The sequence below is a fragment of the Salmo salar genome, chromosome ssa19, assembly GCF_905237065.1.
Source record: "Salmo salar chromosome ssa19, Ssal_v3.1, whole genome shotgun sequence".
NCBI classification, from domain to species: Eukaryota; Metazoa; Chordata; class Actinopteri; order Salmoniformes; family Salmonidae; genus Salmo; species Salmo salar.
The window spans coordinates 15307341-15320375 of NC_059460.1; the positions used below are offsets into that span (position 1 = coordinate 15307341).

At 43.0% G+C, this 13035-nt stretch overlaps 1 protein-coding gene across 1 annotated transcript in view; it reads left to right on the forward strand.

The window, feature by feature from the left end:
- cubn (cubilin (intrinsic factor-cobalamin receptor)) overlaps positions 1 to 9373 on the forward strand; it is a 54733-nt gene extending 45360 nt beyond the window's left edge. Inside the window, exons 57-66 of the mRNA XM_014157416.2 lie at positions 2035 to 2161; positions 2687 to 2904; positions 4168 to 4373; positions 4588 to 4753; positions 6502 to 6710; positions 7064 to 7205; positions 7383 to 7564; positions 7848 to 8013; positions 8329 to 8564; positions 8978 to 9373. Coding sequence (XP_014012891.2) covers positions 2035 to 2161; positions 2687 to 2904; positions 4168 to 4373; positions 4588 to 4753; positions 6502 to 6710; positions 7064 to 7205; positions 7383 to 7564; positions 7848 to 8013; positions 8329 to 8564; positions 8978 to 9085 — 1760 coding nt within the window. The 3' untranslated portion in view covers positions 9086 to 9373. The remainder of the gene's footprint in view (positions 1 to 2034; positions 2162 to 2686; positions 2905 to 4167; positions 4374 to 4587; positions 4754 to 6501; positions 6711 to 7063; positions 7206 to 7382; positions 7565 to 7847; positions 8014 to 8328; positions 8565 to 8977) is intronic.
- The last annotated feature ends 3662 nt before the right edge of the window (positions 9374 to 13035 follow it).

Below are 13035 nucleotides of genomic sequence, written 5' to 3' on the forward strand. Positions count from 1 at the left end.
TGGGGTTGTTTACCATTAAGAGGGGAATGCTGCCGTTGCGCTGGCGCTCCATTCAGCCCAGTGGAGAATGTGAGGAATGGAGAGAGACTGCGCTTTCTAACAATTAGAGGGGATTTGAGAGGAGAGAGGGCTCTGGATACAAGGCCGCAGCAGATGGATACCAGGCCAGGGACAACACATACACACAATAGACCCACACACACACACATACAGTGCCTTCAGAAAGTATTCACACCCATTTTACTTTTTCCAAATGTTGTTGTATTACAGCCTGACTTTAAAATTGATTAAAGTGCATTTTTTTGGTCACTAGCCTACACACAATAATACCCCATAATGTCAAAGCGGAATGATGTTTTTTTTTTACAAATTAATACAAAAATGTAAGCTGAAATGTTTCGAGTCAATAAGGATTCAACCCCTTTGTTATGGCTAGCCTAAATAAGTCCAGGAGTAAAAATGTGTTTAACAAGTCACATAATAAGTAGCATTGACTCACTCTGTGTGCAATAATAGTGTTTAACATGATTTTTTTTAAATCTCTGTACCCCACACATACAATTATCTGTAAGGTCCATCAGTCGAGCGGTGCATTTCAAACACTGATTCAACCACAAAGAAGGGCACCTATTGGTAGATGGATTAAAAAAATGAAAGGCAGACATTGACTATCCCTTTGAGCAGGGTGCACTTATGAATTTCTCTTTTGGATGGTGTATCAATGCATCCAGTCACTACAAAGATACAGGCGTCCTTCCTAACTCAGTTGCCGGAGAGGAAGGAAACCGCTCAGGGATTTCACCATGAGGCCAATTGTGACTTTAAAACAGTTTAATAGCTGTAATAGGATAAAACTGAGGATGGATCAACATTGTAGTTACTCCACAGTACTAACCTAATTGAAAAAAAATTATATATATTCCAAAACATGCATCTTGTTTGCAACAAGGCGCTAAAGTAATATTGCAAAAAATGTGGCAAAACAATTAACTTTTTATCCTGAATACAAAGTGTGTTATGTTTTGGGGCAAATCTAATACAACACATTACTGAGTATCACTCTACATATTTTCAAGCATGGTGATAGCTACATTATGTTATGGGTGTGCTTGTAAACATTAAGGACTGGGGAGTTTTTCAGGATAAAAAAAATATGTAATGGAGCTAAGCGCAGGCAAAATCCTAGAGGAAAATCTGGTTCAGCCTGCTTTCCCCCAGACACTGGGAGATGAATTCACCTTTCAGCAGGACAATAACCTAAAACACCAGGCCAATTCTACGCTGCAGTTGCTTACCAAGAAGACCGTGAATGTTCCCGAGTGGCTGATTTACAGTTTTGACTTAAATCTATTTTCATTTTCAACAAATTTGATAACATTTCTAAAAACATGTTTTGATTTTGTCATTACAGGGTATTGTGGTAAATGGGTGAGAATTGTTTTTGTTATCCATTTGAATTCAGGCTGTAACACAGCAAAATGTGGAATAAGTCAAGGGGTATGAATACTTTTCTGAAGAGAGAGAGACACACACACACACACACACACCAATTCATAAGGATTAAACTCTGACCTCTGTAATATTCAGACATGCAGCCTGTCAGACAGAACAGTAAATATGTATCATCATCAGTAGCTAAATGACTCAGACGGGCACCCACACACTTCAGACAGGGCAGCCATTATAGCCTCTATAATGGGGGAGACACCACTCTCCATCAACCCTTTTAGATGATTCATGTCTAGAGGGGCAGGGTAAGCGTGACTGTCTGCACATTGAAAGCTCAGAGTAGTCAAAAACAAAAAGCCTTATTGCTTTATTTTTTGTGTGCTTCATAATGTAAACAGCTCTTCTCTCAGAGCCAAGACACACAACAAAATACAGCCTGAAAATAAACAGAATTCATTTAAGTATGATTCATTCAAGTATATTTAATTCAAGTAGCAGAAAAAGGGTGGAGGAAGGAGACTAATAAAGGGATTTGTGTTTCTGGTATGGTCAGAATGGTATTAATCAGTGTTTTTTTACTATTAGCATGTGGAGGTGTGTTCAACAGCACTTCTGGTACGGTCAGCAGCCCGGCTGGCATCGATAACTACCACCACAACATGAACTGTACCTACCACATCGTCGTCACTGAAAACAAGATCATCAGCCTCAAGTGAGTCCAAGGGACATGCTGCTTTGTCGACTAACCCAGAGAAGGTCTAATAATGATCAGAAAACCAACACAATCCATCATCATTAAAAATTTAACAGGGAGCAAATGCAAGGCTCAAGCTGAAGTGTTGACTTAGTCTAAAGCACATACAAGACTGCATTCTTAGCTAACAATAAGTACCTCATGTCTGTAGTGTAGTAAGATCATTCTGATTCTGAGAACAGACCGTCTCATGTCCCCCGATTCCACCTGCAGGTGTTAATGCCGTTGTGTCACACCATAACCCCCACAGAGAGAGAGAGTGTGTGTGTGTCGGTGTATGAGGAAAGATTTCCTCTATGGACCAGGCACCTCCTAACTCAAAAACAATTACTTTCCTCCTAAGGGACTTTCTGTGCGTGACAGTGTTTTAACAAACCCACATGAACAGGTTGACACCTTTTCCAGAAAGTCGTGTCGGGCTTTAAATGACACCACATCTCCTCAGATGTCCCATAACCCTCTGCCTCTCCTTCCACCAATCAGGTGGAACACCTTCCATCTGGAGGCGTCGTCGTCCTGTCACTATGACTATGTGATCGTGTACGACGGGCCCAACGCCATGGCTCCTATAATGGGGCAGTTCTGTGGCACGGAACTCCCGCCCAACCTCCAGTCCACAACCAATCAGATGTTTATCGCCTTCAGGACCGACTCATCCGTGTCTGGGATTGGCTGGAGGGCCACCTACATTGAGACTCTGGGTAGGTGATCTTACACATGGCTTCTCTATTGGTCTATTAAAAAACAGTGGATGGTGTTACATTTTTCTTATCTAAGTGTCCCAGACACTATATGGGCTATTTGAAAACAACGGACTGTATCTATATAAAAGATGGTTACATATCTTACATTGTCCTATACTTATTCAGGCCTCAAGCTACTGTCGACGTTAAGTTAATATAGTTTGTTTTACACTCACTCTAGAGAAGTGAGAGGCCAGGATTGTTGTTCTACTCTCTCCAATATTAACCCACATGTCTTAAATCGCTATGTGGGGAGTGGGGGGCTGTACATTCCCAATGACTGCCCCGCTGCGCATAAACAGCCTTTTGTCCATCCGATGGGCAGGGGGCCAGCCAGCCATATTAGTGTACTCAGACCAGGACAAAAGAGAGAGAGAGGCATTCTGCATGCATCAAGCTAGTGAATAAAAGGCGTGAATGTGAGAATGTTTTTTTTATCTCTTTTGCCATTTATTTTAATGCATTTTATCTAGTTGATTAGTGTTTGATAGTCTAGATACAAATGTCTCTATAAAGTATAGAGAGGGTTGATTTGTGTTTGATAGTCTACTGTAGATACAAAAGGCTCTATAAAGTACAGAGAGGGCTGAGAAAGAATCCAAGATTCCAGCATTGTCATAGAAGAGAGCCATGGTGAATCACCCCACTCTGTGTTACACTTAAATCAATCTCCAGCTGTGGTTACCCCTGTTTCCCATGAAGCAGAAGGCCCTCCGAGGGATGTGAGCAGCTGAACAGACTGGGCAGAGGGGGAAGATTTATGACGGCGCACACAAACGCTCCTCTGTCTCTAGGAATGTTAGGAGTTCTATAGGTTTTAACATATTATGTTCAATGTTCACAGCATACCCCCTCAGAGCTCAGACATCCAGTCCCTCAGTTAGTTTTGATGCATACAGCGCAGCAACAGCAGGAGGGACAACTGAGTATATGGGGACATGTGATATCTTGATGTGATATTAAATATCACTTGATGGGTGGATACTCAACAAGTGCTGTTTTGAATGTGTACCACCCTTGTTTGATTATGTAGGCCTATACATGTGTAATAACAGCCATGCAATCTTTGAGAATTCATGGATATTTAGCGCTATCTGCTGTTCACTTATGGAAGCCTGCATGAGAACTCCCGAAGCCCACACGAAATATCATCACTCTTTATCACATATGCCCATGTCTTCCTCTTCCACTTTTCTCTTCCTCCCCTGTCTCTCTCTCCAGGCCCGGCTCAAGGTTGTGGGGGTTATCTCTCTACACCTATAGGGATGTTTGGCTCTCCGGACTCTAACGGTGATGGGAACTATGAGTACAATATGGACTGCCTGTGGACCATCACCATGCCCATCAACAAAGTCATTAACCTCACCTTCTCCTCGTTTGAACTGGAGGGAACGTCTACATCTACCTGCCATTACGACTACGTCAAGGTTAGGAGATCTAGCATTCCTTCCATTCATTTGTTCACTCATTCGTTTATTTGCTCTCTTGTTTGTTCGTTCTTTCACTCATTAATCTGCTCTTTCTTTCTTTCTTTCTTTCTTTCTTTCTTTCTTTCTTTCTTTCTTTCTTTCTTTCTTTCTTTCTTTCTTTCTTTCTTTCTTTCTTTCTTTCTTTCTTCCCCCTTCTACCCTTCACCGTCAGATCTTTGACGGAGACAATATGAACTTCCCTCTGGTGGGGACGTACTGTGGACGTGATGTAATCCCGGGACCCTTTGTGTCTGTTAGTAACTTCCTGACTGTACACTTCGTCACTGACAGCTCTGTCAGCTACAGGGGCTTCAACGCCACCTACAGGGCACAGGACAGTAAGACACCCTTATGGTCTATTCCCTCCCTTTCTTTCTATAAAAGTTTACCTGCCCTGCACTCATTGGCTAATCCATCACACTATTATTAATAAAAACTTTGAACACATATTTACAGTACCAGTCAAAAGTTTGGACAAACCTACTCATTCAAGGGTTTTTCTTTATTTGTTACTATTTTCTACAATTTAGACTAATAGTGAAGACATCAAAACTATGAAATATCGCATATGGAATCATGTAGTAACCAAAAAAGTGTTACATTCTTCCAAGTAGCCACCCTTTGCCTTCATGACAGCTTTGCACACTCTTTGAAAACTCTCAACCAGCTTCATGAGCTAGTCACCTGGAATGCATTTCAATTAACAGATATTCCTTGTTAAAAGTTAATTTGTGGAATTTCCTTCCTTCCTTAATGTGTTTGAGCCAATCAGTTGTGTTGTGACAAGTTAGGAGTGGTATACAGAGGATAGCCCTATTTGGTAAAAGACCAAGTCCTTATTATGGCAAGAACAGCTCAAATAAGCAAAGAGAAACGACAGTCCATCGTTACTTTAAGACATGAAGATCAGTCAGTCCGGAAATGTCAAGAACTTTGACATTTTCTTCAAGTGCTGTCACAAAAACCATCAAGCACTATGATGAAACTGGCTTTCATGAGGACAGCCACAGGAAAGGAAGACCCAGAGTTAACTCTGCTGGAGAGGATAAGTTCATTAGAGTTAACTGCACCTCAGATTGCTGCTCAAATAAATGCTTCACAGATTTCAAGTAACAGACACATCTCAACATCAACTGTTCAGAGGAGACTGCGTGAATCTGGCCTTCATTGTCGAATTGCTGCAAGGAAACCACTACTAAAGGACACCAATAAGAAGAAGAGAGTTGCTTGGGCCAATCACGGTGGAAATTTGTCCTTTGGTCTTATGTGTCCAAATTTGAGATTTTTGGTTCCAATCGCTGTGTCTTTGTGAGATGCAGAGTAGGTGAATGGATGATCTCTGCATGTGTGGTTCCCACCGTGAAGCATGGAGGTGTGGGGGTGCTTTGCTGGTGACACTGTGATTTATTTAGAATTCAAGGCACACTTAACCAGCATGGCTACCACAGCATTCTGCAGTGATGCGCCATCCCTTCTGGTTTGCGCTTAGTGGGACTATCATTTGTTTTTCAACAGGACAATGACCCAAAACACACCTCAAGGCTATGTAATGGCTATTTGACCAAGGAGGAGAGTGATTGAGTGCGGCATCAGATGACTTGGCCTCCACGATCACCGACCTCAACCCAATTGAGATGGTTTTAGATGAGTTGGACCGCAGAGGGAAGGAAATGCAGCCAACAAGTGCTCAGCATATGTGGGAACTCCTTCAAGACTGTTGGAAAAGCATTCCTCATGAAGCTGGTTGAGAGAATGCCAAAAGTGTACAAAGCTTTCATCAAGGCAAAGGGTGGATACTTTGAAAAATCTAAAATATATTTTGATTTGTTTAACACTTTTTTTTGTTGGTTACTACATGATTCCATATGTGTTATTTCATAGCGTTGATGTCTTCACTATTATTCTACAATGTAGAAAATAGTAAAATTAAAGAAAAACCCTTGTATGAGTAGGTGTGTCCAAACTTTTGACTGGTACTGTATATTAATTGGCGTTTGGGTATTGCAATTCAAAAGACGTGTGTGTGTGTGTGTGTGTGTGTGTGTGTGTGTGTGTGTGTGTGTGTGTGTGTGTGTGCGTTATCCAGGACTCTGCGGAGGCACTCTGAACGCTACATATGCGGTCCAGACCATAACATCTCCTATGTACCCCAACGCCTATCCCCCGTTCATCTCATGTCGCTGGGTCCTGGATGCCCCTCCTCAGGAGAGCGTTAAAATAGCCGTACAGCAGTTCAACCTGCAGCCCAGCCAGAGCTGTAACACCAACTTCCTGCACATGAGTGACTGGCCTGTGGTGAGACAGGCTAGCCAATTTTTTGTTGTTGCTTTTTTTTATGTGTTTATTTGTACAGAGTGTTGTTGGGTCACTTGAAAGTCACCTACAATTAAACGTTGTATTATATACTAAATTTGTAGGATACTACTACTCTAGATGTCAGCTCTTTTAAACTGTTAACCATAACTGTGACAGTAGCCGTAACCGTTACTGTACTGACAGGCATACTTACACCTCCTTGTGAAGCTGACATGTATTGCATGTCAGGACTGGGAAGATTATTTTAGAAAGTTCATCTTCACTTACTCTGTGAGTCTCCAAAAAAGACTTCCTCTAATGCCCTTAATCTTTCTGTATTGTGTGTTTCACAGGGAGACTACGGACAGGCACACAAGTTCTGTGCTGCGGACCACATCCCAGACTTCTACAGCTACGGGAGGACCATGCACATCGTCTTCAAGTCTGACGCCTTCATCACCGGCAACGGAATGAGTCTGACCTATCAGGTGGCAGGTATGCTGATGGCAGACTTCCAACCGTTAAGAGGGAGAGGCTCCCTCTTACCCTATTCTCCTTTTACTAGTGACTTATTTTAAACATCTGTGTTTGTCCCATGTCTTTATCTTTAATGTATGTGTCTGGTGTTTTCTCCCTTGTCTGATTACTCGTCTCTCCTGTGTGTTCCTCCAGGTTGCAGCAGGACCTATGAGCAGGCCTACGGCTACCTGAAGAGCCCCGACTGGCCTAACATCTACCCCCACGATGTCGACTGTACCATCATCCTCATGGCCCCCCAGAACAACTCCATCTCTCTGTTCTTCAACAGCTTCAACCTGGAGTCCCACTCCACCTGTAGTTATGATTACCTAGAGGTGAGAACACAGACAGTCTGAGGACACACTGGCTCAGTCTGCCACTTTACTTGATGCATGGCCATTTTATACCATACACGGGCCTGGTTGAAATTCTCTCCTGACAGTCTGTTCTAAGTTATTTTTTATGCCCATTTTCATATCTTGGAATGTTACATTTTGATGGCATTTGGATGACCACATAAAATATTATTTAGCTGCTTTATGAATTCTGTGTATCCCAGTCAGTCATTCCTTGGTGTTGTATGTTTATAAAAGGCAACGTCTCGTCCCTGTTCCTCAGGTCCGGAATGGCAGTACAGAATCTGCCCCACTGTTAGGAAAGTACTGCGGGTCCACACTTCCCAATCCTATATTCCCGGGCACCAACCAGCTTTACTTGCGCTTCAAGAGTGACTTCTCTGGTGCCAAGGACGGCTTTGAGATCACCTGGACCTCTTCTCCAGAGGGTGAGTGATTTAACCCTGTAGAGTGTCTCCATCCTGAAAGACAAGAGAGACACATTCCTAGTCCTAAACCATCTCCTCCTTCTGTAGTTTACCGTATGATGCAACCGAGGTAATGGTCAAGATCTATCCATTTGAATGACAAAATAGCGGTTTGGTTTATTAAAAAAGGAGCCTACCAAAGGTTATAACAGTGTATCTGTAGTACACAATTGTATAAGGTGATATCAACAGAGAGGTTGCTCGCTTTAACATTGTAGGTGTGTGTCTGTGCAGTATGTGTATTTTCATGTGTGTGTCTGTGTGTTTTCTCCTCAGGTTGTGGAGGGCGGTTATACGGAGACCATGGCTCTGTGACCAGTCCTAACTACCCTGGCACCTATGCCAACGGTACCCACTGTGAGTGGGGTATTAAGGCTCCTAATGGGCGTGTGGTGACTGTCACCTTTGCCCAGATCAGCATTGATGACCCAGGAGACTGCCAGAACAACTACCTGAAGCTGTTTGACGGGGAAGATGCTAGCACTCCTCCTATTGGCCCTTACTGTGGAGCGGTACGTAACATAGGAATTCATATTGAACTTTAGTTTACTTTGTTGATTTGTTTCCATTTTATTGTGGGCAACGTAGGTGTCATCATACTCAACCTCAAATGGTCTTGTTTTGGTGCGATGAACCAATAAACAATGAAGTTCAGAAAATGAACGGTGATTCGCACTAAAAACTAGACCACTTATTTTTCCTTGCTTTTCAGCAGGCAAAGGAAAATAATTTACATTTTATTGAGGAACAAAAGATCATATCCGGATTATGTGGCATTTGTACAATTTATCAATGGCGTTTATTATACAGTTAATATACAGATTATAACATACAATGAATGATTGTTGTCATATAAGGGCAAGGGTTATGTATGTGGTACCCCGTTTTTCTCCTCTAGCCCTCCCTTCTTTCTTGTCGTTCACAGGAGACGAATATCGCTCCGTTCACAGCATCCTCACACCACGTCTACGTGGTGTTCAACGCCCAGTACTCTGTCCTGCCTTCTGGGTTCAGGCTTACATGGAGCAGCTGATAGGACACACTAAGCACATGCTTGTTTACAGATTCTCTAATCATGCCAGTGAAGCTGGACATCTGCCATGAGATCTTAGCAGACCAATTAAATGTAAATAATGAAAAAGCTCTAAATTGGACCATAGAATGTTTGAATCATCTGTTTGTAGATAATTTTCAAAAAAATGGCAAATATGTATTTTATGGAGTTGCAATTGTGTAATAAATGAATGTATTTTTTCATATAAGATCTTTGATGTGCCAGCCGACATAGCAACCTTTTAATAAAAGTTATGTTTTAAACGTATTATGGGGGTATCTATCTTACAGGGCAGCAGTTGTATTGAATTGTAAAAGCATGTATTACATCAGGAGACAACTTTATGACCAGACTGACGTTCCACATACACATATTATTAGTGGAATGTGTTTGGGTTCTGAGAAGCAACAGTCATGCAAAACATGAAACAAGCTCCTTTTTTATTAGTAGGGATCTCTCTTAAAATACTTACGTCTCTTAATCAAAAGATGTTGTTGGTATACACTGAGTGTACAAAACATTAGGGACGTTAGGAGCATAGATGAGGATATGATAACCTCAGCTCTAAATATGCAGTGACAGCCCGAATATACATTCTGTAGGGTCTTTGTACCCTTCAATGGCCCGCTGTTGCTACATTAGGTTGTATGTACACTGAGTGTACAAAATATTAGGAACAACTTTCTAATATTGAGTTGCCCTCAGAACAGCCTTAATTCATCGGGGAAATGGACTCTATAAGGTGTCAAAAGCGTTCCACAGGGATGCTGGCCCATGTTGACTCCAATGCTTCTCACAGTTGTCAAGTTGGCTGGATGTCCTATGGGTGGTGGATCATTCTTGATACACACAGGAAACTGTTGAGCATGAAAACCCGTTCTTGATACACTCCAACTGCTACGCCTGGCACCTACTATCATACCCTGTTCAAAGGCACTTTAATATTTTGTTTCTTGCTCTTTCACCATCTGAAAGGCACACATACACAATCCATATCTCAAGGCTTAAAAATCCTTCTTTAATCTGTCTCCACCCCATCCACAATGATTTTAGTGGATTTAACAAGTGACATCAATAAGGGATAATAGCTTTCACCTGTGTCCAACTGGTCAGTCTGTCTTGGAAAAACAGGTGTTCATGTTTTGTACACTTCTATTATGTTCATTCCATTTATCAACAGGAACATTTTGGCTGGCCCTTTTCGCTCCCATTTTGTTTCCCCCTAAACACACACATGCATACTCCACAAACACACACACACCTTCTACACAAGCTCCCTGTCAGTGAGTGTGTCTAATTCCATCAGTTATTGGACTGTCTAATTTGAGTGGAGTTTCAAACCCTCTGGCTCTGCTAGTGCCCCTGGACACGCCTCAACTGACATGACGCCTCTGACAGCCCTGATCAAACAGACAGTAAGAGAGAAGGAAAGAGGGGGATAGTAAAGAGAGATAGGAGAGACGGGGTAGCAGAGAGCAAGAAAGAGAGGCTGAGAGAGAAAGTAGAGCGGGAGGAGAGGGAAAAGGAGAGAGATGGATAGCGGAGAGGGAGAAGGAGAGAGAGATTGATAGCAGGGAGAGAGGGATCAGAGTAAATGCTGTCAGAACCAGACTTACACAGACAGTGCTAATATTGTTCTGACAGCTCTTGGTTATGGGAGAAAAGGATCAGGAAGGCTAGCGCTCTCAGGGGAGTAAGAATGGTCTGCGGGACTTAAGCGGTATTATTCTGCAGGAACTGATAAAGGGACATCAGAAATGCAGAGTATCTCACTTAGTGTGTTCGGGTAAAGCCTCCCACAGCAGGTCTACAGACAAAAGCCCAGGTAAACGTTTACATTTGAGGCATTTAAGACGATCTTATCCAGAGCGACTTACAATCAATCAATCACATGTATTCATAATGCCCTTTTTACATCAGCAGATGTCACAAAGTGTTTAATCTAAAACCCAGCCAAAAACCCCAAACAGCAAGCATTAATAATAATATAATAATAATAAATTACATTTGTAAAGCACTTTTCATTATACAGAATAATCTCAAAGTGCATAAAATACATTTAAAAACAAATATAATAATGTTTTTTTTGGGACAACTAGACCAGGCAACTGACACAAAGAACACAGCTGACGCTACAAGGGACAAAGACAAGCCCAGCTTTCTTTATCTAACTTTGCATTGTTGGAAAAGGACCTGTAAGTAAGCATTTCACTGTTAGTCTACACTTGTTGTTAACGAAGCATGTGACAAATACAATTTGATTTAAAAGTCTTCCTAAAGAGAAAGGTCCTTAGGCCCATTTTAAAGGAGCCCAGAGGCTGAAGTGCCTTCAGGTGGTCCTGGAGGGCATTCCAGAGGCTGGGGGCGGTCAAGCTGAAAGTCTGATCCCCCAAGGAGCTGAGCTTGGTCCTGGGGGCGTGGAGTCGCTTGTCCTAAGGGTGCAGGTGGGGTTATGGAGGGAGAGTAGTTATTTTAGATAAGGAGGGGCATTGCCATGAACACACTGGAATGTCCGCAGGAGGGTTTTGAATTCAATCCGTAATGAGATGGGGAGCCAGTGCAGAGAGATGCCGCGATGGGGTTGATGTGATGGCGTTTCCGCACTCTCATCAGGATCCTGGCAGCGCCGTTCTGGATGTACTGGAGCTTCTGGAGACTCCTGCCTGGGTTCCCGATGAAGAGTGTGTTGAGGTAGTCCAGCCTTAAGGAGATAGAATGACGCTTTACGCGGTTGTTTGACGTGGCTGTCAAAGGTCAGGGAGGAATCAAGCTTTACACCCAGACTGGAAACTCAGGGGGAGAGAGGCGTGTTCTGTCCTGCTATGGTGAGGTGTGTTATTGGTGAGTGCTGGACCTGATAGTGGGTGCCAACAATGCAGGGCCTCGGTTGTGCTGCTGTTCAGTTGAAGGAAGTTTTGCTTCATCAAGGCAGGTGTTCAGATGGGCACATGCATCAGAGGGACTTGGGGCAGGGTGGGACACGTTCGCCCCTCATAGTCAAGCATACAGCATTAAGGCATGTGGACTAACGGACAAAATAATTGTCACATTAATGCCATTGGGGCACCACAGCCGGTTGAGTAAAATGGACTAATTCCCTTATAGGCCCAAGTTCACAGGGTATACAGAGTTCATCAACGCAAGCAAAGCAGAGCTCAGCTGGAGTGTGAGAATAGGAGAGTGAGGTTATAGTCACCAACACAAAGCCATTGCAGTTATAGTCACCAACACAAAGCCTGACAGTGCCATCCCCACCAGGACAATGCCATCCAGGTTAGCATCCATGCCGTCCAGTCCGGGAACCACAGGTTAGAGGGGGTCTAGGCCAAGGCAGAGGTTGATCTTGCCCCCCACATAGCGCTTCATACTGATCAGGTAGTCTTTGCAACACAGCATGAGGCCTCACTCTCCGATCAACTGCTTGTTCTGATTGTAGGCAACAGTAAATGCAATGACTAGAGAGTGAGAGAGATTGGGGAAGTGTGAGGTGCCCTCTTACACTCAATAACTTGTTGTTTCACCTGTAGCTGCAATGATTGCAGCAAAGCATCCCCAAACCATCACACTACCACCACCGTGCTTGACAATTTGCATGAGGTTCTTACTGTGGAATGCAGGGTTTGATTAATGCCAGACATAACGGGACCCATGTCGTCCAAAAAGTTCCACATTTCACTCTGTCCATAGAACATTCTTCCAGTAGTCTTGACAATCATCCAGGTGCTTTCAGGTGCTTTTTCGCAAATTTGAGTCTACTTTTTGGATGGCAAAAACCAAGCGCTGCGTTCCGCAGTAAGAACATTGTACTAACGGTCAAGCACGGTGGTGGTAGTGTGATGGTGTGGGATGCTTTGCTGCCTCAGGACCAGGAAGACTTGCCATCATTGAAGGAACCATGAATTCCACTCTGTATCAGAGAATTCTACAGG